This window comes from Plectropomus leopardus, chromosome 12 (genome assembly GCF_008729295.1).
Source record: "Plectropomus leopardus isolate mb chromosome 12, YSFRI_Pleo_2.0, whole genome shotgun sequence".
Classification (NCBI taxonomy): Eukaryota; Metazoa; Chordata; class Actinopteri; order Perciformes; family Serranidae; genus Plectropomus; species Plectropomus leopardus.
The window spans coordinates 11,996,694-12,024,202 of record NC_056474.1 but is presented as its reverse complement, the minus strand read 5'-3'; the positions used below and the strand labels follow the sequence as shown (position 1 = coordinate 12,024,202).

Genomic DNA, 27,509 nt, shown 5'->3' with positions numbered 1-27,509 from the left:
GACTGGGGATCATGTTTAACAGCACAACTACATCAAAACATTTGTTTAAAAACTCACACAACTCATGCAGTAGATCCAAATTACATTTATCCAGTTGTGCATTTTAGCTAAAACCTTAAAACTAAACTAAAAATAAAACTTCTCCACACTAATACTGCAGGAATTGTGTTTTGATAAAGTTTTGTTGTTGATAAATGTGTTCATCAGTAAATAAAAAATGTTTCAATGTTGTTTACGAGTTAGGTTTGTGGTTTCTGTGACACATGTGAGAAAGACATTTTTGTCACAAATTCAAGGTAACATGGCTTATTGATTTAGAAGTTGTCCTTTTGTGGATAAAGCATGCCATTAACACTGCAACCAAATTTAAATCAGTGTCTCTAAACATCATCTCTATTTTCCCTAAAATTAGTTCTAAAAATAGATAGCTATTTCAAAGAGACTTTCTGGGAAATTAAAATCACAGATTCGTAAAATAAAGCTTTTTTTGGCATTGTCTTTGTTGTTGAAATTGTATTGTTATGAAAGCTACAACCTTATTTACTCATGTTACCCTTTTGTAGCTCTGATGACATGGGGGGGAGTTTTATTTGTGAACCATCACTCACCTTGGATTCCCTTCATTGATTAATGTTAATGTCCGCTTGGACTTGGGGAACTTGTACCATGACAGTGACAACAACAGCTGCACTTTATAGCTTTTTTTCATTGAAGTAAGAACTTTTTCAGGATAAATCAACATTACAATCAATCAAAAAATGTTAATAACTGAGCAGAATTTGTTGCATTTCATTCCAAAGCAAAAATCATTCCCATACTGTACTACACTGAACTGTTTGAGCAAGCCAGGTGTTTGTTGACTTAACTGTTACACTGACTGACCCCAAGACAAATTCTACATCGATGCTGGGAAAACAATTTTGGCCCACGCTCAGTGTTTGGGACATGGTGACATTTATCTGGCTGAGGACTGTGGAAATCCACCGTTTGGCATAATAAATCTGTCATTGTCTGCCATATTTTGCTCTGTAGAGTGAAAGCTGTTATTTTAAGAGCCATAAACTAAGGTGTGAGAAATGAAATTTTATAGAGTGGAACTAACAGGGAGAACTGCCAATAAAAAGTTATATTTGTGTCCCGCTGATCGCTTGCTGTGCTGCACACTGCATTTGAGGTTTGGGGGACAAAATGTAAATATTGCCTCATATGGCTCATCCTTACTAAAATTACTGCCTCGCGGTTGTATGCCTCCCTAAACCAGTGAAGTTGCACTTACAGTTTACATCATGTCTGTGAAAACATGAATGCTACACCCCCCCTTACCATTTGGATATAAAATGTCAGAACTTCATCATTATATCCTGTTAGACATTTGTTGGTAATTTTTGCCATATTTTGCTCATGAACCTGTGAGTTATTTCCAAAAACATGTTATGTAAGACCTCAATGACTGGACTGAAACTTTACCTCCAACCACCAAATTCTAAAAACCTCATTCTTGAGTCCAAGTGGACATTTGTGCCATTTGAGGAAACTACCTCAAGCTCCTCCTTATATGTTGCTTTCACGAGAATGAGATGGACGCAAGGACGCAGTTACTCATGACCACGAATTTTTTATCAGTTTATTGTTAAGTCTAAGTGAACGTTTGTGTCGCATTTGAAGAAATTCCCTCAAGGCACTTTTGAGATATCACCTTCACAAAAATGACACTGAGGAGGTCACAGTGACCTTGACATTTGACCCATGACTACCAAAAGTTCATTGTTGAGTCATGTGGACGTTTATGCCAATGTGAAGAAATTCCTTTCAAATTTCAAAGGTGCTCTGGAGAAGTCGACGGATGGATGGAAAGACAGACAACCGGAAAACAAAATGACCACGGCTATTACCAGAGGTGAGGCATAAAAATCAACAAAAGACTAATTTACACCCTCAGCCACAATCCTCAACACCTACTTGCTTTATCTACTGACATTTATAGCCATACTCATTTAATATTTTATACACCAATATTGTCTTTATTACAAAATATTCAATAACCCAACTTTACACTGTACAAGATACAACATAGTTTACAGCTTTTGGCTATTTACAAAAAGTATGATCTGCATATCAAAGTGAATATATCTAAAAAGGCAGGTTGCAATCACTGTAAGCTTATTGAATAAGGCAAAAAACTTGAAACATGATGTATTTACACCTTTGCAGATCAAGTGAAAGTTCAACGCTGATAAAGATATAGGCTACAAAGATATCTGAAGTGCCTCGCATTTCTGAGACTGCATCTGAGAGACGTGCTAAAGCTTATACTCTTTTTGAGGAAAACTCAAAATGTAGCATAAATATAGCGAATAAAGCTGGAGTACGGTAATGTAGGCCTGAAAAACGACACTGCACCAAAGTTTCTGTGGTCTCGAGAAAATGTGTCTGGGTCGGACTAGAAAGGACTAGGTTGTGCATTTGTAGAAGTTGTGTGCTTATTGTATGTGCTTAAGTAATGTATGTGCTCTCTCTTGAGTGAATGAATGCATTCATGGATATCTACATACATGTCTGCACCATACATAGGGGTGTGTTGGTCCTCCATGTGATGATAGTACTTTATAACTGGTCCGGTTTTGGCATTAACTAGTTTCCATGGCAGCACACATCCAACTCAATACAAATGGTCTTTAGGTCGACACGTTTTATCTGTCCCTTTCATTGACCTTTACTGCCTCATCAGTGTCAAAGCCACCGCTGTCTGTGTGTAGACTTAAAGGGAAATGTCGAGATTTTTCAACTACAGAACTATTTTACCCCCTTTTTTGTGTCTCAATAACTAATGCAGACAACAATTTTGAAATTGGTCTAGTAATTGGTTAGTTGCAAAACAGGCTGCAATGTAACCACTTAGGTACGTTTGGGCATCGTCAATTTACGTCCATTATGGGTCCAATGTGTAGGATTTGAGGCATCTATTGGCAGAAATGGTAGATAATAATTATACCAATGTTCTCCTGTAAGTTCCTGTAAATATGAACTGTGTTTTTTTTTTACATTAAGGTAAGCTTGGGTCGCCTGGCGGCTCAGTGGATAGAGCAGCGCCCCATATACAGAGGCTGTATCCTAGCCGTGGGTTCAATTCTGGTCTCAGTCCTTTGCTGCATGTCACCCTCTCTCTCTCTCCCCCTTTCACTCTCAAACTGTCCTGTCCATTTAAGGCAATAAAAGCCCCCCCAAAAAATCTTTAAAAAACCAAACAGAGTGAGCTGTTTATAACGGCATACAGAGCGGATCCTCTTCCAATGAGTTCGCCATGTTGTTTCTACAGTAGCCTAGAGTGGACAAACCTAACACTGGCTCTGTAAAGGCCTATTGGTGTTTTTCATGTTTACATGTTTTGGATTGGCCGCTGTAGTTCTCCTGCACATCTGGCACACGAGAGAAGTTCAGTTTTGCAACCTTACTGCTTGATGCCACTTAACCCTCCACACTGAATTTGTCTTTGCCACTGACAGGCAAAGACTGTTATTAAAAATGTCATTACAGAAAAGACCCTACAGGGAAATAAAATGTTTTTCCTTTCTTTTTGTGGATCTAATGTGTTAATTGGTGTGTCTAACCAAGTCTCACTCAGTCTTGTTCTTAACTGTGACTTTGCCACATTGTCAACATCAACTATATATCACTCCTTCACTCTTCTAACTCTAAGTAATGTTTCCATTGTTGTCTACCTGCAACAAGTCGCCTCTGGAGATATTTCAGTCTCGAGTGAGACTTGGTCACAGTTATTGGGGCGACTGTGGCTCAGGGGTAGAGCAAGTCATCTTCGGGCAAAATACTGAACCTCAAATTGCTTCCAATGGCTGTTCTGGTGTGTGAGTGCATCTGTACGGTTAAAAAACTGAGTAGCAGGTGGCACCTTGTACGGTAGCCTTGGCCACCACTGTGTGAATGTGACTCATTGCGTGAAAGAGCTTTGAGTGGTCAAAAATGACTAGAAAAGCGCTATACACATGCAGGTCCATTACAAACAGACCAGTAAAAGATAAGGATAAACATTTTATCCCTCTGTGTCCCTTTCCGAAAATGTTATCGACATGTTTTGAAACAATCAGAGCCTGTCAGTGGCAAAGCAAGTGATTTTTAGTGGAAGGAATAAAATTGCAGCCTGTTTCACAGCAGCAGCTCAGCAGTCTCGCTGAATATTTGACCAGTTTAAAGTTTTAATTCCATTAGTCAAGTAGACGCAAAAACATGGGAAATGGAGTCCAAGTTGAAAAACACATAAGTTTCCCTGTAACAAAACTATTAAACTATTGTGCAACAGGGCAAAACATCAAATATTCAGGAACCTGAAGTTCACTGCTCTGGGGTTCAAAAAGACACTTTTAAGTCAACTGATGAGGTATGGACGAGTCCCATATGCCAAATATGTTCAACCTAATGCAACATTTGCTCCTCTCTTTTGAGTATGTTGAGGCAATGTAAGCAGTAAAAAGAAAGATCTATGGAAAGCTCAATACTTTGGTTTTCTTTCAGCAGGAGTACCGTTACTATGGCTGTCAACTCTTTAAAAGTCATGCACTATTAATTGTAAATATGTCTCAAAAAAAGCCTATTTCATCCAGTGAGCTCTGAGTATAAAAAAGTATTTTTGTGCTGTTTCGTTACAATTCAGAATTAACCACACATGCATACACACACTCCGAGTACACACATGCATGCTTACACACATCAAAAAAGAAACAACACTATTTTACTGTAAGTTATGCAATGTATCCTTGGCATAATCAGAAAGACAGTGCAAAAGCAATAGCATGGTCCGTCTTTTTCTGGATATTAATGCACATATCCCTTGTACATGGAATATGCTCCACATAAAAAACAAAGATACACATTATACCTGGATCTGAGGGGACCCAAGCACACCACAAATCTAATCATCCAGTATAGAGATGGTAAAAAGAGCATTCTGGGTAGCTTTCTTCTTCACTCCAAGTTTTTCTTTCAAGAGTGGCAAGCAGTTAAAAATCCCTAAAAGCGAGTATGATTGTCCGTATCACCATGTCATTTCTCTGGAGGTTCGTATCCTGAATGAGCATATTCTGGGTTGTGCCAGAGGCTCAGGATTTATAGGAAACACCTGGACAGCCCTGTCTTCGCTTGGCCTCCAACCAGGGCTTTCTTTCCTTTTATTTTTCTGTGAAGTTTGTAGTCCTTTTTTCCTACACTGCTGCATCTGCAACAGCTGCCACAGTCTCAATCTCAATCTCTGTCACCTCTATGTTCTCCTCGTCCTCCTCGCCCACTGCAGGCACGCAGGATGATGGCAGGCATGTCGCTTGGCTGTTGCTGCTGTTGGCAGCATTCATCTGCATGTTGCTGCCCATGCTGGCGTAAGCGGTCAGGCTGGCGGCAGAGGAGACGCTGCCCAGATTGGTTGGGACGCTTGTCTTGCCACAGGAGTGGATCCGGCGCGCCAGGCTGGCAGAACGCACCACTGAAGAAGTGGTTGCAGTGCCGATCCCCTGAACTTTGCCCTCTAGGAAGTAGGTCAGCATCTCACCTTTACCCTTGACGCTGACTTTGCCGCGGCACACCAGGTCATAGTTGGTATTCAGCAGGCGATAGACGTCTTCGGTCACCTGTATTAAAAGAAAAAAAAACAAAACTGTTACTAACAGCTGTGCCATCAGTGTGCAAATGTACATGTGGATGATTAGATTCAATCCTAATGAGCAGATTGGGACCTTGTCTGGCAGCCTCTGCCTTCAGCGTATGAATGTGTGGGTAAACGCGAAACGCAGTTAAAAGTGCATCAAGTAGTTGACGTGATGTGACGTTGAAGTGGTTGAAGACTAGAAAAGTACCATGTAAATGCATATAAAGTACATTTATCATCTTTAACCCTGCAGCAGAAGATCTATGTAATCGCCACAATTGGGCACCCAAGATTAGTGTCACCATTTCAAGATCTGACCAAATGCTTCCCCTTTTGTTCCAGATAATGGACAGAAAACATGTTGATGACAAAGTGAAGTTGACCTTTGAAAATTATTTCCTGAGCTATGTTCAAATATGTATTTTGTGACCACACCTACCAATTTCTAATCAGTTCATCCTTGAGTGGATTTTAATACCAAATTTAAAAAGTTCCCTCCCACATTCACAAAAATGGGATGGATGTAAGGTCACAGTGACCTTGACCTTTGACCACCAGAATCTAATAAGTGCATCATTAAGTCCAAGTGGACATGTAAGATCTGGACCTAATTTTAGTTTTAAACATTCAAAAAATGAACTGACCCTATCAAAAGAGTGTGAAAAAGTAACACCTTTTACATTATGTCCAAGATGCCTATGTATTGTACTGCAGAGATATCCAGCTAAGCAGCCAGTGATGGGCCTTTCCTTCTGTAATAACACATCCTGGCCTGAGAGGGGACAGTGAGTCACTGTAGCCTCTAGTGTGCTGCAAGAGAGGATGAAGAAGTTGAGCCAGCTGGAGCATAGAGTCCATGGATATAGCGTAGATGTTTCAGTTTCAGTGAATTAGTTAGTGAGTAAGAAACACAGCTATGGCAGAAGCTCCAGGAAAACAACTGTTATCTCCATCACAAGCAGCTCCTGCGAAGAAGCAATGTTCGACAGCAAAGAAAAGAAGCAAAGTTAGAAGAAGCAAAACTAGGGTAAATATTAGTGTGGATTTCCAATGCTGGAGACTTTTGGAGAGTAAAAAGATGCGGTTTGATGCTGAACTTACAATGTTTCTTTTAGACTGGTAAGTAACATCTCACGATGGCTATTTACCAAAACATATCTTTAGTGGAACTAATGACAGCACAAACTGTACTGTACTGTAATTTGACGGGTGAAATACTGCCTCCTCGTTTCATTGGACTGATTGATTGGACACTACAAAAAGTAACCTTTAATGTCAAAATGTTATTATTAAAGTTTGAAATATTCATTAATATTTTTACAGCCTTCACACATTTTAATGGACACAATTTCAAAACCTTTTATGACTTTTCAGGGACCCACATTTCTTGCCTGGTGTTTTTCAAACACAGCAGATTCTTTTCAAATCTAATTTCAGCTATCTGGCGCACATGAAAGGAGAGTTGGCATTGAGAAAATTTAGAAATGTACATGATAATTTACAAAACACGTTTCACACACACAGCTACAGAAAATAATTTTGTTGTTATGTTACATGAACATTATCCAAAGAAAATTACTCTAGGAATTCTATTACACGCAACAAAAATCCATGATGTTTCCAGGTTTTTCATGACCATGGGAACACTAATTTTAAAATTTGACAGCAATAGGGGCAACATGGTTTATTGCATCAAAATGCATTAAACTTCTGATTCATGTTGGTCTATTTAGATATGTAGCATGCACTGTTTTGTATTAGATTTTAGTTATTATGATCTATACATTTCAACCTTACAACTGTGGTTTGTGGTTATGCAGTTTTCCCTATAAACATCATCTGTAAACTACACATCCATTTTAAAAAAATTACTTTTAGATAAATATCTAAGGTGTGTTGAATACCTGTATCTTTCCCGGGACTCCAGTGCTGTCCATCCTGCTGGCCACATTCACGGTGTTCCCCCAGATGTCATACTGAGGTCGCCGCGCCCCAATCACCCCGGCAACCACTGGACCGACATTGATACCTGCACAAACGTAAGAAAATGTTAACAATAAATATAAAGTATAGAAGAACTGAGGTTTCTTATGGTTTATAGACTTACCTACTCTCAACACAAACTCATTGTATGACTGATAGTTGATTTCATCCAAAACATCAAACATCTCAATGGCGTAGTCTGCAATTGTGCTCAGATGGTCGTAAACAGATTTTTTGGCCTTAAGAAGGAGACGTAAACACAGCAGTCAGTATCTGTGCCTAAAATGATCCCTCATATTATCGTCATTATGATCTTCTACATCCATTTATACATGTGCAGAAATATAAAAAGACATGTTACCTTGGTTCCAATGGTGGGGACGAGGCCCACAGCTGCCATGTATGTACTGCCAATGGTTTTAATTTTCTCTATGTCTTTGTAGCATTCCTTATCCATGAGCTGCAAACATGTATTCAAAACACCAATGCAACATCACTCAGATAATCCAGAGTTCAGATATGCTCAAAGTAAAAAAACAAAAAACTGCATCCGACCTCATCAAAGTCAGCAATGATCTCATTCAGTAGTCTCAGGCACTCCACTCCCATGTTGTTGCCATCCAGCTCGATGTAGAAGTCATTAAAGTTTGGGATTGAGGCAAACAGGACACCAACTTGTGCGTAGGACTGATAGTATAGATCCTGATGAAAAAAAAAAGAATACAGTATAACAGTATAAAATACGTCGTGTGATGTCTTTCGATTCATGTTTTTCGGTCTGTTTATCTACCTGTTTGTCTGTTTGTCTGTCTGCCTGTCTATTAGCGAGGCTCACCATGTTCCTGGGGTTTGACAACAGGAAGTGTTGAGCCACGTGTGCGGGCAGAAGATTGAAGAGGATCCTCCTGTTGTCCAGCTTGACTTTCTCCATGCCGTCTCTGTCCTCTTCCGCCTGACAGCAAATGTGGCACACAAGTAAAATACACAGATACAGCCATGAGGACTGCAGCTTGTCCCACAATTTCACCACACGGGGTCAGTAACAAACCACGCAACATGGACTAGATGTGTCATAATTGAAAGGACTTAGGAACATTACACGACTAATTCTGCCAGTTAAATGATTAGATAGCTTAAAATTTCATTTTTGCAATCCCACTGTGCACAATAGTCCTTTTTTAGCTCCTGGCACCAAGAGAAAACAAGCTTCATACCCTCGTTTTTTGCTAGAGAAACAGACAGCTGGCAGCCTATAAATAGAAATCCTCCATACATACCCTGCTTGTTCACATATATAAAAGCTGTTGTGGCAGCATTTCTTCAGTACACTTCTGTTAAATCTTATGATAACGAGATTCAAGCCTCTCAGCATCCACACACACACACACACACTTCCTGACCTGCACAGCCCATAGGAAGTCCAAGCGTAGTTTGAGGTCGAGTTGCCTGGAGTGGAGGGCCAGGGCACTGACAAAGAGCAACAGAGACAGGATGGGCTCGTAGCCCCGGATGTGGAAGGACCCCCCACTGTGGAAGAGACCGACACACAAGTCAGCACTGGACTGGACCACACAGAAAACTACACATGAGGGTTGAAAGGACCCCCCACAGTGAGGAGAACAATTGTGAGTAAAGTTTTATTAAAGGAATAGTTCACCGAAAAACAGTATGAACTGTATAACACACTTTCTTGGGCTTATTGCCTCTAATGACCTTACTGCATGTGAACAAAGACAACCAATCAGAGCAGAGGAGTCTAATGCAGCTGTCAATCATGTCAATCACTGCTCATGGACTGCAGTCAAATTGTCAAGATGATCAAGATGTTCTTACTGCATTGTCTATTTCTCACCTCAAACAGAAACACATTTTAGTGTACTGTTTAGCTGTTAATTGAGGGAGTTCATCCGGCCGGTGGGTGGTGCTTGGTACTTCAATCAACTGCTGCATCAAAATATGTTTCTGAAAACATTCGTGACAAGTAATAGGCAATACAGTAACAAATTCTTGATTCATATGTGATCAGTGCTTCCTAGTTTGACAGCTTAGCCACACTTGAACAGTAGTTGACATGTTTGACGGCTGCGTTAGAGACTGGTTGGTTGTTTATGGTATGCCACAGTAGATTCTAGCAAATGCCATTAGAGGCATTAAGATGAGGAGGAGGGACATGATTTTTTTCACAGACTATCTGTCATCTTATTTTCTTTCAGAATATACTAACAGTTTCAACAAATATGACACAAAATTATTGGCGTAAAAGTTACTAACTGTAACTTTTAAACAGAAAGCGTATCAGATCAAACAGCCTTTGACAGAGACCATACGAAAGACAGCAAAATAGGTTAAAAATGTCTGACAGACATTCAGAAAATTTCCGTGCAGCATTATCCAAGTGTCTTGTATCTATTAATTGGTTCATGGAAACCAAACACAACTACAGTATTTGTATTAAACTATTGCTAAACAAAGCACTTCTGGATTACTAGCATCCCCCTTGTTGTGTGCATTTGTGCATGTGCACAACAAAGTCCTTCATAGGAAATGCTTTGTTTAGCAGGAAAGTTTTTCTAGCAGTTCAGTAGTTTAGGGTAAATTGTGCTTCTTTTCTTTTCTGTTCTTCTTTTTCAGTTGCTCTGCTCTTCTTAACACCACTTAATAGAAAACTTTTTTTTCTGGTAAGGTAAGTATTAAATACAATCAGTATTGTTTTTGGTGAACTATTCCTTTAAATAAATGTTAGTTTTTTTTAAACATCAAAACTAAAAAAACTAAATATCAAATGAAATAAAACACATTATAGCTTAAATGTGCTTGAGATTTTGGACCATACAGTATTATATTACCAACTGAAGCATAACCGCATCTAAACAAAATGAGCTTTTCAAAAGGGATCTTTATCTTAGTAACCTTAACAAATTTAACGTAATCATTTTTTCAGGGACCAATTTATGATCTTAGCTCCAATAAAATTGGCCAGGCCCCTCTGCGCTGGGTTGAAGCAGCTACCACGCTCCCATCATCCAGCCCACATTGTCCTTTCAGGCTTCTGATTTGGAACTAATGAGCACATGTGCTGCCTCTAAGAGTGGAAAATGAAAGAGTGTGTGGGCTGCAGACAAGCAAAGACTCCTCCACACACATACATCTCAGCACATGTACTGTAAATGTTCCTCCAAACTCCTCGTTATCTGCCCCTTCTCTGGATCAGACAAACACAAAAACTGTTGCTTGACACTCACAGCCAAACGTTGCCTCATGTAACTTCAGGAAAGGACAGAAATAAAAAGTGCAAACAAGCTGTGTTTTGCATGATTGTGTGCGTCTGGTTTGCGATCATGTTGTGACGTTAACCTCTCACCCTGCAGTCTTGCGAAAGCCGCTGAGCTCCAACACGGTGACATACAGCACCCCCAGAAGGAGCATTAGCGCCATCTTTGGCAGCCACGAGACCCGCAGGAAAAGTGCCAAGGTGAGTGTGCCCACCACACAGGACAGAAAGGCGTAACGGGCGCCGTCACAAGGCAGCTCTGCCATGGTGTGGTTGGCGCCGCTGTCCAGATCAATGATGATGATGGAGCTGTTGGTGTTGGCACTATCCCACAACCAGGGCATACAGCCCACCTGACAGAGGACAAATAAATGTACATATGAGTGATAAAACAGAGAGTCAGTGTTAGTCTACACCCACAGACTTATAGTTATTATATATTTTTCTGTTTTCTAATTTACAGCACCGATATATAAAGCAAATTGAATATATTACAACTGTCAGGGAACTACAATTGCAGCCCAAAACATGGTGGCATTTTTCATATTTGGAGAATGGCATTTTTACTGTTAACACTCACCACACAGGCCTGGGCCACAGCGTAGATTAAGAGCACTATGAGAATACAGAGAGCTGTGCGAATCTGAATGGTCAGGCACCCTGGAAAACACTGAGAGATAAAAACAAAAAAAAGTTAGGTGAAGGAGACTGACAGCATGAGGAACATTATATGATATAATTGAAAAAATAAAATTATATAGGTCATAGTTAATGTTATATATGTGAATACACAGCAAAAAAAAAAAATGTAGGACAAAATATGTTAGTAGCAGAGTTACACTTTTGTTTTTTTATTGCTTTGTTTTTTTATTTAAAATTAATTTAAAAGGGGGCGCCCAGTAACTCAGTTGGTAGAGCTGGCGCCCCACGTACAGAGGCTGTGTCCTTGCCGCAGCGGCTGTGGGTTCAATTCTGGCCTCGGCCCTTTACCGCACATCATCCCCTCTTTCTCCCCCTTTCATGTTACAGCTGTCCTACCTCTAATAAAGGCAAACACCAAAAAACATATATCTTTTAAAAAGAAATATATAATTTCAAAATAAATAAATGAAAATAAATTATATATATAATTTATTTAGTTTTTATTTTTTCAATATGAATTTTAGTTGTTTTTTTTTAAATCACAAAATGTGGCATATTTGTCAGGGGCAGGAAGTTCAGAATAGGCATTACAGTACAGACACAACACTTCGCGAAGGCAACCAACTCACAGTCATGTAGACAACCCATCATTAATAGACATATAAACCAATTCTTCCTCAAAGTTTTTAAGACACATTTGACTAAAACTGAAGAGACTATATTTTTATTCCAGTTAATTTTGTAATCACACAATATTGTTTTAGATAGTTTTCATTCTTTTCTAAAGCATGTTTTTATTTCAATAAACTAAAATGTGTCTTCTAGTTTTAGTTTTTAGTTTAGTTTTAGATGATGATGTAAGTTATAAGAATAGCACAGTAGAAGCTGCTTATAGTGATCATGGTTCAGGTTGTTTTCAAACTATTTGTAGGTGCACCCAAATTTGTAGCTATACCACATAATCATGACTCAGAATTTGTGCATAACCCGCATATTTTGTAGTTTGCTAAGACCATCCTGCTGATGTAAACTCAATACTCTTTTTCACTCTCTGTATCAGTCTGGACTGTCAGCCACCCCAAACACATTGCAGAGCACAAAATCCAGCTGGGCCAATCAGGGATCCCCACTGTAGCTGAAAACATGGGCAGCCAATCAGGGACTGTGTTGTAGGTGATGACAGAGTATGCAGGCAGGTGATTACAGACCAGCAATGGCTGCTCCCACAGCAGCAAGCCTAACTCTAACATTACTAAACACAGCGATAAGTGAAGGTAATTCAGTAATAGAGTCGATTACAATGATTAGACAAAAAAAGAGGATGCAGTTTCTCTGTGGAAAACACTTTTTTTTGCCATTTTTTGACTGGATTTGGCAAAAGTTTGATTTACTGATTGGTTCCACTGGTGACAAAGAGGATGTTCCCTGGTACGTCACATACACAGGGTAAATATAATTAAACTGCATTGTTTTTTAGACTCTTACTGTCTAACTGGCAATGTATTTGTGTAAAAGCGATTTCCACACACTGAAAGTGGGGCTGCAGAGAGCCCAGACTGATACAGAGAGTGAAACAGAATTTTGAACTCATGTTATCAGGATGATTTTACCAGGTAAGTACTTAGAAAGGCTGCAAGGAGGCATTCCCTAGCGACACGTAAGGAGGCAGGTTGGGGTGATGAATAGGTCACAAAACACAGGAGTTTCCCCAGGAGACGAGTGTTCTGAACTGTGTGAACTTTGAGTCTTTTTTTTTTTTTAATTATTATTATTTTTTGGGCTTTTTGCCTTATTTGATAGGACAACTTAAGTGTGAAGGGCGGAGAGAGAGGGAATGGCATGCAGCAAAAGGGCCAAAGCCAGAATCAAACCCACAGCCCCTGCAGCGAGGACGTGGCCTCTGAGCATGGGGCACCCCCTCTACCAACTGAGCTACGGGCACCCCAAACTTGGAGTTACTTTAAGGTAGGTCCTCATCACTTTTCTTTTCCCTAAACCTAACCTTAGTGATTTCACTGACTGAAAAATTAATTTTGCATTGTGTTGTGAAAAAACTGCACAGAGAGTGTCCTTTTATTGTGGCCATCCCAAGGCACTCCTGTGTAGTGACGATGCTGTTTGAGCATTTTGATAAGCTACACCTGTCAGCTGGATGGATCAGCATGGTAGATATGCAGTGCTCACTAACACTAATTTTAACAAAAATGAAAAATAAGAAAAATAAAAAGAGAAATAATTCTTTTTGTGAAAAGAAAAAGAAAAAGTCTTAGATCTTTGACTTAAACCTGTGAAAAATGGGAGGAAGAACAAAGGTTTTGCATTTCAGTTTTTGCAATTTTTTCAATTGGTACAGTAATTTGAAAGCATTTGAAATAGCTTTGAAACGGACAACAAATCTCAGAAAATAGCAAAACTGTTTGTATCACTACTACATATTTATGTAATAAACACACAAATTTCAATTAGACAGTAATCTGCATTAGAAATAAAGAAAAAGAAGATTTTGGTTATAATAGTATATGTGTTCCACTGTATAAGAAAAAAAGGCCTGAAATCAAAAAGCTGATTGGGATAGCAAAGGTCAGCCAGGAAAAGAGAACATGAATGTATAAAAGCCACAAAGTGTAAAAATAAACTTTAAAACTGATGTGGTCATGAGCTTTGAGGATGACCATTAACCCCAACAAAAGCTGAAATTAATAGACCAGCCATCAGACATAAAATATAGCACAGAGGCTTAGAAAGTAATCTTGAAACCAATGAATACTGACTCAGTATTACAAGGCTGTATAAAGTACATTTACATATTTCTCTGTAGTCAGCGAAAAAAAGAAGAATCATAACAGAGAAAAATTTAAATGAAGAAACTTGCCGGCTCTCTGAGACACCAGATCAGAGAGAAGGAGTTAATGTGTGAGTAAAAAGTGAATGAGAAAACATAGACAAGAGGAATGCAGCTGTATTTACCTGTACTCTAGTGATATGCAGGTACATGATACAAGCTACTAGGAAACAGATGCAGAAGACGAGAAGGACAAGTACCACTGTGCCCCTGAGTGGGAAAAAAAGGAGAGAAGATGGAAGGGTTAGTTAAAGGTCCTGAGTAACCGAAAGAGCCAATTAAATAGATACATGGAGAGAGAGTGAAAGCAATAGAGAGAAGAAAGGACAACAAGAGAATCTGCTGTACATACTGTGGTATAATGAGAAGATAGACAAGGCCAAACAAGGCAGCTAGGATCAGAGAGAGGACCACTGCGCTGGTGAAGTACTCATCAGGAACCTGGTGGTACTATGTTGTGCCAGAAAACAGTTGAGAGTGAGTAACAAAATACATATTCAAAGGCTTTATCCACGGCATCTAACTGTCTGTAATGTCTAAAGCAGTGATACTCAACTTACAGCCTGCGGGCCAAATCTGGCCCCAAAAAGGGTGTCAGCTGGCCCCCCAACAATTTTCTACTTCACAATAAAAATGAAGGGATTCACACTGGGGATTTTTTTTTAATTTAAGTATACATAAGGAGCCAGAGTGTAAAAATAGCAAAACAAAAAAAAAAAAAATAGAGCTTGTTTATGAAAAATGTGCCAGTTGAGGATCCTCCCAACAGAGGTGCAGCTAAGCCCCTAATGTCTTAAAATCCCAGAAACATCCTAAAATCCTAGAAATGTGCTACAATCATAGAAATGCTCCAAAAATCTATAATGTGCTCAAATACCAAAAGATGTGCTAAAACCCTATAGACATGCTAAAATCTGAGAAATGTCCAAAAATACCCCAAATGTCCTAAAATCCTAGAAGTGTGCTAAAATCCTAGAAATGTCCTAAAATAGAAGAAATGTTCCAAAAGTCTATAATGTGCTAAAATCCTAGAAACATTCTAAAATCCAAGAAGTGTCCTAAAATCCCCAAAATGTCCTAAAATCCTAGAAGTGTGCTAAAACCCTAGAAATGTCATAAAATATTAGCATCAGATATGTCCCGAAATCCTAGACCCATGCATGTCGCAGCTGCGATTGGCCCCTGGCTACTTGTCATTTAGCAAAAGTGGCCCCCAAACAAAGCAAGTTGAGTATCCCTGGTCTTAAGTTTCTCACCCTCTGCTCGCGCTCAGAGCACTTATACATGAGAGTGAGGAAGTTGAGGTCTGCCGTGTCTGACTCGGTTTGGCGGGCCTCAATCAGCCGACCGATGTAGCGGTTGACCCGGGTTCTGGGGCTGCTTTGGATCACATTAGCCTGGTTTGTGTTGGAACGATTCCTCAGCTTCTGTGGAGCCGTCCGCATGGCCCTCCGCTGGAGGAAATAAAAGAGAAATGTTGGCTGAAAAAGTGAAAAATAACAGTGTGATAACAGCGCCCTGAATTCTCTACACTACTCGAGTATTATAATATTAGGAACAAGGGTGAATAAGAGTCAACAATGAGCATGGGCAGCTGATTATACTTTCAAATTAGGACATTGCCTTCACACTTAACTTCATTACTGAATGCACCCCGCTGTGTCTAAGTGTCTCAGGCAGCCAAAGTGAGCAGCTTTGCAAAACATTGGGCATTGGAGCAAAGCCAGCAAGTTAACATGGCAGAGTGGATGTTTGTGTGTGTGTAGGTGTGTATGTGTGTGTGTATGTAAGTGAGTATGCTGGATGAATTGCGTGTCTCTGTGGCACAGTAGGGGAGCAAAGGGTGAGTAAGGATCACCAGACTGTTCACGAGTTCATGACATGACATGAATGTGTACAGCTCACTGACTTCCTTAATTTCCTCCTCTCTTTCTGTCCTTCCTGCTTCCTTACTTCCTGCTTTCTCTCCCAGTTTCCATCTATTCTTCTATCTTTCATTCTCTGCTTCTATTGCTTTCTCTATGCTGCCTTATTTCCTGCTTTCCCCATCTCTTTCCATCTATTCTTTGCTACTCTCGTCTTCCCTTTCCCGCTTCAGTATATTCTTCCTTCCTTCCTTCCTTGCTTCCAGTTATTCATACTTACTACTTTCCCTGCTTCACTATAACCACTTTTACACTGCCTGTTTTAGGCAGGCATATCCCGTCATTAGGCCACCTCATCATTCTGTAGATAAGGTACAATCGCAGAATGGGGGACAGAGTTGTCTCGCCTTTAATCCTCCATGAGGGGTAGTAACAGTGCTCGCCTATGTATAAACCTGACAGGCGGCAGGATGGGAGGACATCTTGACTGCGTGTTATGTGTGCAAGTGACCGTGGGAGATTTAAAAATGGCTGTTAGCAGTTAGCAGCTATCTCAAAGAAGAACAGCAGGTGTAAATGTCTGCAAATTGTGTGAACAATGAGATTCGGGAGCTTATTTACCCTCTGAGCACAAGGGACGAGATCAACTGTCATATAACAGGGTCGCTAAATGATAGTTACTGCCATGTTATGCTGTTTGTGATTGTTCAACAAGCACTGCAACACCTCTGTTGCATGTCACAGAAGAGGCTGATGCTGGTTTTGCAATACTGGATGCTTTTTAAAATCACAGACTGGAGCGGCATGATGCCGCCATCGCTTGGTTCTGTGAAAAAATGCAAAGGCGGCATAAAGAAGGGGCTTATGTTATTTCTTACGCTCCTGCTTTCATATACTTTTTCCTAATTCCGTCTTTCCTTTCCCGCTTTTGTATATCCTTCCTGACATCCTTCTTTCATCATTATTTCCATCTATATTTTCTCAGCTCCTCCCAATTTCTCCTGGCTTTGTATATTCCTCCTTACTCCCTGTTTCCTTCTCTGCTACTCTATATTTCCATTTTTTGTTATTTCTTTCCCTGCTTCTTTCTGTTCTTTCTTAGTTCCTGGTTTCTCTCCTACTCCCTACTTCCTTAGTCCCTTTCTTGCTTAAATATATTCATCCTTCCTTCGTTGCTTTTGTATATTTTTACTTATTTTCTTCCTTCTTTCAATTCTTCTTTCTCTGCTGCCTCTCTGTACACCTTCTTCTTTCCTTCTTTCCTAAATTCTGTACACTTCATAACTTCCCTCCCTGCTTCTGCCTGTATTTCCTTTCTGTATTATTTCCATCTCTGCTTTTGTCTGATTTATTTCTTCCAGCTATTCTTCCTCGGTTTTGTCTAGTCATCCTTACTTCTACTTCATGTCCCTGCTTCATCTGCTCTTCCTTATTTCTTTCCCTCTTTCTGTTAATTCTTCCCTCCTTCCATCCAGCCTTTCTTCTTCCATTATCTCACCATTACCACCCGTTATTTCTCTGTGCCTCCCTTGTGCTTTGGTTTTGTGATATTTATGACGCAGCCGCACAACGACCTGCGATGCAGACTTCTCCTTATATTCCATATTGTGCTCAATGCAGCACAGTCGTGTCTGCTGCACCAAAAATCCTATTCATTCATCCCCTGTCCCTTATATTGCTCCTCTCCGTGCCTTGAATGCATATGTCATTTCACTCCATTCAAGTGTGTGTGGTCTGAATGTGAAATAACCATTCAGCAGAAGGTGCATGTATGACTTAACCTGTCCCCACTTTTCTATTTGTCTTTCATTTTATACTAATCTGCTTCTGTCCATGATGTGAGGATGTTGCTATTACTAGTAAAGTAGATCTACGAGGAGACACTGTCACGTAGTGTGAAGTAAAGATCGAATGGATGAAGCCGCTGAGGGCAACATTATAAAAGTAACCTTCTATGATAAATATTTAAACGCACAAGTCTGCACCTTTATATTTGTGATGACATTGTTGTGACATACATTAATTCCCTGGATACTTATTCTGACCTTAACCATAACTGCTGCATGTCTTATTGATACTTACCTTAGATTTAACTCTAACATGACCTTTCAGGAACTGTTTTTTGGGGAAGTGAGACCCAGTGTTTGATGATATGACCAGTTTTTTGTCCTCACAACAAGAAAAATACATATCCAACACACACACACACACACACACACACACACTTGAAAATCTGGATTAAAACAGGTGGTGCAAGAATTGTACAGCTGCCAGGCTACAGGATTTGTCTTCAGGCACACAAGGTCAAGTAAGCTCTTTGACATAAGGCCAGATTGCCAGAGTCACTGACAGTATATGCGAGGGATATGGTTTGTTGGTCTCTGACATGCTGAGGTCATTATAGTTGATAGGATCATCACTTACTATCAGTCCCTGTCTTCTTAAGATAAAGCATACATCCTCTGAAAGACATTTATTGACTAAGAGAAGGTTGCAAGAGCGAGTTTGTGAAGCCCTTTGAATTACTTAGAATCCTGAATTGTTTTCTCCTAAAGTGATGTTTGCCAATTCAGCTAAATCATAGCACATAGATAGAGTTTTAACCCTTTAACAGGCATTGTAACTGCACAGCTGACATTTTTTGCGATTATTTTGCTTTTCTAAAAATTTTGCAAAAAAAACAATTTCATTTTTTAATACATTACAAAAGTAAGTAATCACATACCAATGTATTTTGGTGTCTTATTAGGGATCGATAGATTATCGGCCTTGCCGCTAATGGGGGCTAATATTTGGCATTTTGCTGATTATCTGTAAATGCGTTTTATTTTAATTATTGCCGATAAATTTAATAAATGAAAACGTGCTGTGTATCTCCCTCTGGTCTTAAACATTTGCTAAAGACATTAAAACAAAATTTTGTCTTGGAGTATGTAATTTTCCAAATTCTAAATTTCGACAGAAATATTTAAATTTTTATTGTAAATGCATGTTGGTTCCAAATAGTGGTCATCACTCTCATTAACTACTAGTAATCGGTATCATATTGGCACTAAAAAAACAATATCGGTTGAGCCCTGTTTCATATTTTACAGTTACTGTTTGTAATATTTGATTTGCATAGACACAACTGTTAAAGATAAAACATTTTTGGGAACAAGCTAAAAAATTACCAGACAAAAGCCGAGCAAGGGCGAGGCAAGTGGAGGAAACCAGTGATTATATCAGGATGTCAGTGGTGGATTGGAATGAAAACAACAGAGTTAATTCTAAGAAGGTCTATGATTAGGAAAAGGGCTGTAACAAATATATATATATATATATATATATATATATTTTAATTATTGATCAATCTGCCACTTGTTTTCTTAATTAATCAATCGATCTATAAAATGTCAGAAAATAGTGTCCACTGCAACCTGCTCACTCTGTCCAACTAAGCACCCAAAACTCCAAAATAGGCATTTAACTATAACATCAGAACAAAGAAATTGATTTTTACAAAACAGGTAACACTTATTTTAAAAAAAAAAAAAAAAAAAGATCAATCTGCCAAATGTTTTCTTGGTTAATCATTTGATCTACAAAATGTCAGAAACAAGAAACCACTGCAAGCTGCTGACTTTGTCCAACTAAGCACCCAAAACTCCAAAACAGGCATTTAACTATAACATAAGACAAATAAATTGATTTTATAAAACTGTTCATGGTTAATTTTCTGTCAATAGACTAATTTTCTTATTGTTTCAGCTTTAACTCTACAACAGAGTCTACAACAAAGATCTGAAGGAGACAGAATAAACTGTGCTGCAGATACATCACTGCAAGAGTGCTATGTTCAGTATTCAATACGGTGACAAAGGACACAAGTTTAACAGCTTTGGATACGTGAGCATCTCTTACAAATGCTAATATCTACTGTGAGTCCAAGAGTTCACATTAAAAAAGCCAGTAAACCATGAAGGAATCCACAAACGCACATTGTTGCTCCTCTAATGTTTGCCAAAGACTCCTTGGATAATGCACGACTCTGTTCTGTTGGAACAATGTTTTACAGAGCTTTAACTCATGACTTAAAAATTATGCAGCAGCCACGTAATTTTGATAAGTGCTTTGAAATGTCGCGGCATGACCTGAAGTGAGGCTTTTGTACACAACATCCAGGGATATCAATTAAATGAAATTGTTTTATATAAATAGGAATAATTTTAAATGCATCCTAATTGCTGTGTAGTTCTATGGAAAGTATATTCCTGAGAGATGTTTAAAAAAAGCATGTATGAAGACAATAAAATATCAAGTTGTGGTTAAAATCAATATTTTAAGGCCACATTTCTGGGCATTTGGAAATCCAGATAAGTCGAACAAGCGTTTATCAAATATTCCTCACTACTGAAGTTAACTCTAGACATTCATGCTACACCTTTTTGTCTCTATTCACGTAAATCACAGCACGAACAAACACAGAAACGTCAACATAGACACTGAGAGTTTATACCTTATCACCGTCCTCGCAGTTCATGACATTGGAGAAGGGAATCTCAGCCTTGAACATCTTCCTGCAGTGCATAAGCTGCACTAGTAAGTAGCACACAGTTTTGAACTTCATCTTTTTGGCGGGCTTTATATCCGAAAGAATCAATCCTGGGAATATCTGTCACCAGATAAGAAACGGGAACAAGGATTTAGTCATGATACCCCACACAGTAATATGTATTATGTAAGGGTCTATAAATCATGCACACGTGTTCATACACACACACGCATGCAATCATGATAATCGGGCTCAGGAATTACAATAGAAAGTTGTTAAAATAGGTAGGTCAATCCCTTAGGTGATTTTAATAGTTTTAGGACTCTGATGCCCTCATTTCTCTTACATAAGGCTATTTTAGAAAGAGTGATACAGGTAAAGCATATGTTAAAGGGTTGGAGGAAATGTAATTTCTAGTAAGAAATCAACAAGTCCTCCAACCCATACGACCACACGGGTTATTTGTTTCTCCCCTCTAATACGAGCCACAGGAGCGTTTCCTTAGAAATAGATGTTCAAAGTTGGAGTGTGTCACTGAGCAGGTGTAATTTCAGGCACAATAGCAGAGTGAGTGTTCAACACAGCTTAGTCAGGGCACATCTTTCTCTGAGCCATGTCTTCTATGTAGTCGGACCATCAGCTGTATTAGGAGGATTAGCAAAGTTTCCCGCATATCAAAAAAAAAACATCAAAAATTTTTTTTTTAAAAAATAACATGCAACTGGGATGTTAACAGGTTTATGTATGAACCCATGCAACCTATGTGCAAGCCTTGTATTGTATAACATTATAACATTAAGACTGCAGTATGGAGTGAGGAGGGGGGGGAGGGGGGGGGGGGGGGGGCAGGAGAGGAGAGGAGAGGAGAGGAGAGGAGGAGTAATACAGCACCAAGACTGAAATTCCCTCTCCAGCTGCTTTTGGCACATCTGTTGGAGATGTGCATGTTTATGTGTATGCACTGACACACACACATATATCTCTGTAAGTTTGTAGGACTGTGCAGATTTCAGATGATAGATGCCCTGGGCTTTATAGCCTCAGTCCAATCCATTAAAGGCTAGAAGTGAGATCAGCTCAACAATAAATGTGTGAGAGCTCTTTCATATGACACTGGATGCTTTGGTCAACACTATATTTCTGTTTGAAGAATGGTTTTATTGTTGATCTTGGCATAGAAATAAAGACTGGTCAAGATAAGCCTGCTTTTTTTTTTAACCCAGCCTACTGAGAGCTCAACACACGGCAAATAAAGAAATGTAAGAGAGAGGTGGAGACAGAGCAGCATTCATATATATGTGTGTGTGTGTGTGTGTGTGTGTGTGTGTGTATGTGTGTGTATGTGTTTGTATAAATGTGTGTATATAGATAGATAGAGATACACAGATCAATATGGATACATTATATAAAAAGAGATGGATTGACCTGTAAATTTAACTCTTTGAAATCTGAGCAAATTGGCTTGATTTCTTTCAAGGCAATGAGCGTCAAAAGAAGAAATGACCCAAGTACAATTGTAAAAAAAAGAGAAAGAAAGCAGATAAAACAAACCAAACAAGACCTGTAAAAGTGCTTAAAAAAGTATAATTCTGAAACAATTCCATATATTAAATTGTGATAATTATAAATATTTATATATTTTCCTAACTTTTTTCTTTTATCCCTAGATATTTTTCCCCAGCTTTTTTGTGGAACATTTCTTACCCATGTTGCTCATTGCCTTTTTTCATGTTTTTGAAATAAATTGCACCAATTTGGTCAGGGTTCAAAGGTTTAAATACTTGTAAAAGGCATCTGAAGGCAGTCCAAGAAAAGTGATTTAAAGGGTTAAAATAAATGCATTGTATGCATATATGTATTATGTGTAAAATAATTGTTCTGTTTTGTGAATTGCTTTGTCATTAACATTTTTGTTCATGCCAAAAAAGCTATATGAATTTGAATGGAAGAAATAGACACAACTGCTGCACATGTGTTGTCACAGTGGTGACGATGTTTTTTCATTAGCTTGTGTTGTGTCTCTTTGCACATGTGTTCTTCATTTGCTGTGCATTGAACTCTCATAGTCACTGTAACCCTGACTTACCACATAGGTCCAATAATACTGATTGGCATACGTCCTGCAGAAGCTTTGCTAATGTGTACACACTGTCTAGGTATTAAAAGGTTCAGCTAAGGCCAACGTCTTATATGACGTGTAATCTCAAGACACAACTCATGCTGTCATCTAAATCATTTTCCTCTGCTACAAGCTAAATATAGAGTATATACATTCTCAGCACAGAATTACAATACGCTACCTTCCGTCGGTGAGATGGCACAATAAAGAAGGTTTCTATTTCATGTTTTTGGAGGAAGGCGTTCCTTTCATGACCATTTCCAGGCTCCACCTCATAATCTCCATTTAGGCACTCCAGTGTAGATCTGGTGATGTGGACTTTCCTGTGGACAATGGCAGAGATAGGACAGGATAATACACAATACAACTGGTCTCATAGCCAGTGGTGCCCCAAAATGTTTTTCATAGGGATGTCCAGATAGAGCCACTGAAAATCTGCGGTGGCCCACTGTAACCAAAAGCCATAATTAAATTTCAGGAATTCGAATATAGGCTGCTATGTAAACTATGCCATTACTGGACAAGTTTATATTTTAAGTTTCAAAACAATCCTGTTTTAACCTGTTATGTGTCTGTACACATAAGGGTTGTGGCAGGTACTCATGGAAAATGTCCAGTACTGACCCAGGTAGTCCTCCAGCCTCCATCACATTGGCGAGGGTCACATCATTGGACCACACATCATATTGCCACTTCCTGAGGCCCAGCACTCCACACAGCACTCGACCTGTATGCAAGCCCACGCGCATGTTGAGGTTGACTTCTGTGGCTTCTGCTACTGACCTGCAGGGGCAGAACACATGGAGTGAGGTCATAAGGTCATATCTATATATAGATTTCTATCTCTTTCTGAGAAATATCTATAATCAGGCAGAGCACAAAAATAGCACAATGTGACAGCAACGGAGCCTTACTGTGCACAAGTGCTGTACAGTTAACAATAAGACCCATACATATACTTATGTCTTTCAAAATAGATTATATGATAGATAGACATTGCCAAGTGTTGTAAAAATCATCTGAAATGATGTTTGTCTGCTCTCAAATAATGGAACTACGTAGATGGCACTCTCCTTGTGGTGCTCAAAGCAACAAAAAAACATTGAAGAAAAAAAGTATTTTTGATTTTGGGGTGGACTATCCCCTCAAAAACAGTCATAAATGTAGTTTAAAGAACTGTTTTGCTGTAATAAAAATAACTTTAATGTATAAAGATTAAGGTCGGAAACAAGTTTTGGCATAAAACTGTACTGAAACTGTACTGTACTGAACTGTAGCATTCTTTCGAAATAGATTTGGCGACGTGTCAAAAAGCCGACAGAGAACAACCGCTGTTCATAAAGGCCCTAACATAGCAAAATAGACCAAAGAACAAAACAGACTGCTAATGTTGCTCATTGCTATTTAACCAGTGTTGAGGAAAGAGTCGAATCCTAATTAACAAGCTTCGAGTCAAGTCATGAAAGTTTCTGATTTAAGCAGTTGCAGCATCTTAGTCCCTCTCTTCCTTTTGGTGCTTTTTTCCCCCGACTTCCAAACTATTCAGGGGGTGCAAAGACAACAAACACTTTCAAGCTCAATAAAATAGCTTATTTTCTTTCCCCATTAAAGTCTTTTTTCTCTCAGCCAACTGTAGTTGTGCTCACTCAGATGTTCAGTGTTAGAATTCACTCACAGCACACATGGCTGATCTGGCTGCAGTTTGCTCTACTCGAAGGAAATCTCTCAACATGGACTCAATTAAACAGTGTGTTTGAAAATAATAAAGACTGAAGCGAGGATTTCTGTAGCTCCTATTTAGAAAGCATGTTCTATTGAATGGATGAGCAGATAATGATAACTTCATCTGTTGTTTACACTGATGAAATGTTTCCAATTTCCACAAATTTTACCATTAAAATATAGGCATAAAGTTGTACATGCTAAAAAAGATAAAAAACAAAGACTGAATATGAGCACTCACGTTATGGTGTCAATCATATCCAGACCCATCTCTACGCAGCAGTGGGCGTGGTCAGTCTTGGGCTGGGTCAGTCCAGACACGCAGTAGTAACAATCCCCCAAGATCTTAATCCTGCGACAGTGGTTCTCCTGCCAACCAAAAAAAGAAATCGTGATTCCAAAGATGTCATCTTTACCTCAACAAGTAGTGCTACAGAACCTAAAAAATTAGCCATTAATCATCACGGTCAGCTCAGTTAGTGGTAAAAAAAATTATTATAACTGAGAACCAAAGGGCATTATTTTTTCCAGTTTAATCAAAGTTGCACCAGTGGTGCTTCAGTTACGAATTCTGACATTTAATTATAGTTTATCCATTACACTGATCCATATCCTTCATGTAATTAGTAGCGTAGCTTCAAGCCATCCATTGCTGAAAGTTCTGAGGTCGATTGAGTTTACAGTGCAGGAGTTATGGCCTTTCAAAATGGCATCATTAATTATTTCAAATTAAGCATCTTTATCATAACACTGTGATGTTTATAATATTTCAAAGTATGTCACTACTCAAAATTTTACACATAGTACACAGGTGATATAAGTTATTTTAAGAATGCTTTCTTCAGGAACTAAAGCTCACCAATTTATGTCAAATTTTGTTTGTTTAATCTGTTATAAATCAAAGTGTTCAAATGATGTGATTTCACAGTTGTCTGCTTCACTATTTATTTGCCAGGAGCAGCAACTTAAACTACCCTCAGTTGTCTTTTTCCCCAGATCTTTAGTTTCTACGCTAAACAAACATGTAGCTTCATATTAAGCATATAGACATGCATGTGGTATCAGTCATCATAGATAACTCAAAAAAGCACAAAAGCAAATAAGTCTTCCCTCTTTCTTCTTCTTAGGGCCCTGACACACCAAGTCGACAGTCGGGGGGTGGTGCGTTCTGCCGCCCTAGTTTTTTGCTGTCTGTCCTGCACCGTTGGCACTAGTCAGCCCTTTTTGGACCTTGTAGGCTGTTATTTGGCTGATTCAGCTTGTTGAATCGGTGCTGGAGACAGCGAAACCCGTCAGTGAATCACATCACTCTAACTGTCAGTGCAGCCCAGTGCATGAGAGGAGAAACATGGGGAAAGCAAACAAAGGAGTAGTATATTGTGTAAGATTATTTTTTTTAGCCATTGACCTTTTTAACAGAAACAGTTTGTAAATGTTTGTGTTACTGTTTGCTAGCACATTGTAAATATATTTTGTTCTATCAATTTCAGGCTGTGTTGTTGATGTGCTCACTGGCTGACCAGTGTCTTGAACCCATGGTGTCAGTCTTCCACTTTCTATTTATGAATGGTAAATACAGACTACCACCGCCTGCTGCTATGGACAGTTATTTCCTCTCACGCAGGCGCAGAATGTACATGCTTGTTGCCCATTGGCTGTCGTCTTAGGGAGGCGATGCAATAGTTTTCATTTGTTGCCACTAGTTCTTTGATTTTGGTTTGGTGTGTCTGGGCTGTTAAAGTCAGCAAATTAGTATTGCTAGGAAGTGGGGCTCACACATAAAGCTTAGAGCAGCATGCACATAAAGAAATGACCAATCACAGAGACAGTTGATGGGACAGAGTTGCAGTATCAACCCCAATGACCTGTATGTAAAGAAGAAACTAGCAATGTCAAATAAAGAAATAAATATACTGTAGACACAAAATCTGAGAGAAACTATAAATGATGATGCTGTGGATCTGCACGGGTTGATATTTGTGCTGCATGTTCATTATCCCATGCAAACTCTCGAGACTTTGATATCACACCAACACTGAAATGGTTCCCACAATGCGGAGCTGAATCAGCGGATCAGTCTCACTTTAGGGAATAAGGTGAGTCACTCTCTCACTCTTTAGGGACAATAAGCAGCGGCATGAAAAGGCGGCTTACAAATATAACCCATTATCAGAGGATATGAGCAACAGACAGAGATTTTACCAGGGAGACCAGGTTACCGTGGACGCCTTCTCATAACCCTTTATTGTTTCCATGGAGGTGATGTGATCACTGGCCATGCATGTGACGAGCACAAAGACTCAGAATTTTGCACATCGGTGGGCACTAGACAAGACAGATGCTTTATTTTTAACATGCGAGCCATGTGAGTTGCAGAAGAGAGGGATAGCTGGGGCTAGTTAGCAGCAACTATTTGCATCATGTAACTGTACATGCCCTCTGAGTGTGCAGTGACATTGAGGCACATGTGCTGTTCATGTAAAAAGTAATTTTTGACACAAAGGAAAAAGCACTCAGTAGCAGATAAATGAGAGAGAAGTGTGTTGTAGACTGCTGAAAAGCTCTATAGTTTTTCTGTAAAATACTTTTTCTGTGAAGAAAAAATAATTCTGCATATTGAATTGAAATAGAAATTGCTCTTAAATGACGACTCAAGATTAGAGATCTAATAAATTAGGCACTATACTCTATTTTTATCATATGTTGTGGTTGTTATGGGTTTTTCATGTTATATTTGGTATATTGGTATACATGGTATATTTTTTCTTCTTTAATTTCCTTCATGGGGATTTCCTTCCTACACACACACACACACACACACACACACACACACCCACACACACACACACACACATACATAGTATATTTTTGTATCTGAACT

At 39.1% G+C, this 27,509-nt stretch overlaps 1 protein-coding gene across 1 annotated transcript in view; it reads right to left on the bottom strand.

Annotated features, from left to right (window-relative positions):
• Positions 1-4,810: 4,810 nt before the first annotated feature.
• LOC121952008 (adenylate cyclase type 1-like) overlaps positions 4,811-27,509 on the bottom strand; it is a 54,218-nt gene continuing 31,519 nt past the window's right edge. Inside the window, exons 5-20 of the mRNA XM_042498516.1 lie at positions 24,870-24,997; positions 23,531-23,689; positions 23,088-23,229; positions 20,752-20,907; positions 15,645-15,842; positions 14,741-14,838; positions 14,514-14,598; positions 11,485-11,574; positions 10,995-11,257; positions 9,034-9,160; positions 8,469-8,585; positions 8,189-8,335; positions 7,995-8,093; positions 7,758-7,872; positions 7,555-7,679; positions 4,811-5,633 (exon numbers count right to left, since the gene is read on the bottom strand). Of these exons, the coding sequence (XP_042354450.1) occupies positions 5,214-5,633; positions 7,555-7,679; positions 7,758-7,872; positions 7,995-8,093; positions 8,189-8,335; positions 8,469-8,585; positions 9,034-9,160; positions 10,995-11,257; positions 11,485-11,574; positions 14,514-14,598; positions 14,741-14,838; positions 15,645-15,842; positions 20,752-20,907; positions 23,088-23,229; positions 23,531-23,689; positions 24,870-24,997 (2,469 nt within the window). The 3' untranslated portion in view covers positions 4,811-5,213. The remainder of the gene's footprint in view (positions 5,634-7,554; positions 7,680-7,757; positions 7,873-7,994; positions 8,094-8,188; positions 8,336-8,468; positions 8,586-9,033; positions 9,161-10,994; positions 11,258-11,484; positions 11,575-14,513; positions 14,599-14,740; positions 14,839-15,644; positions 15,843-20,751; positions 20,908-23,087; positions 23,230-23,530; positions 23,690-24,869; positions 24,998-27,509) is intronic.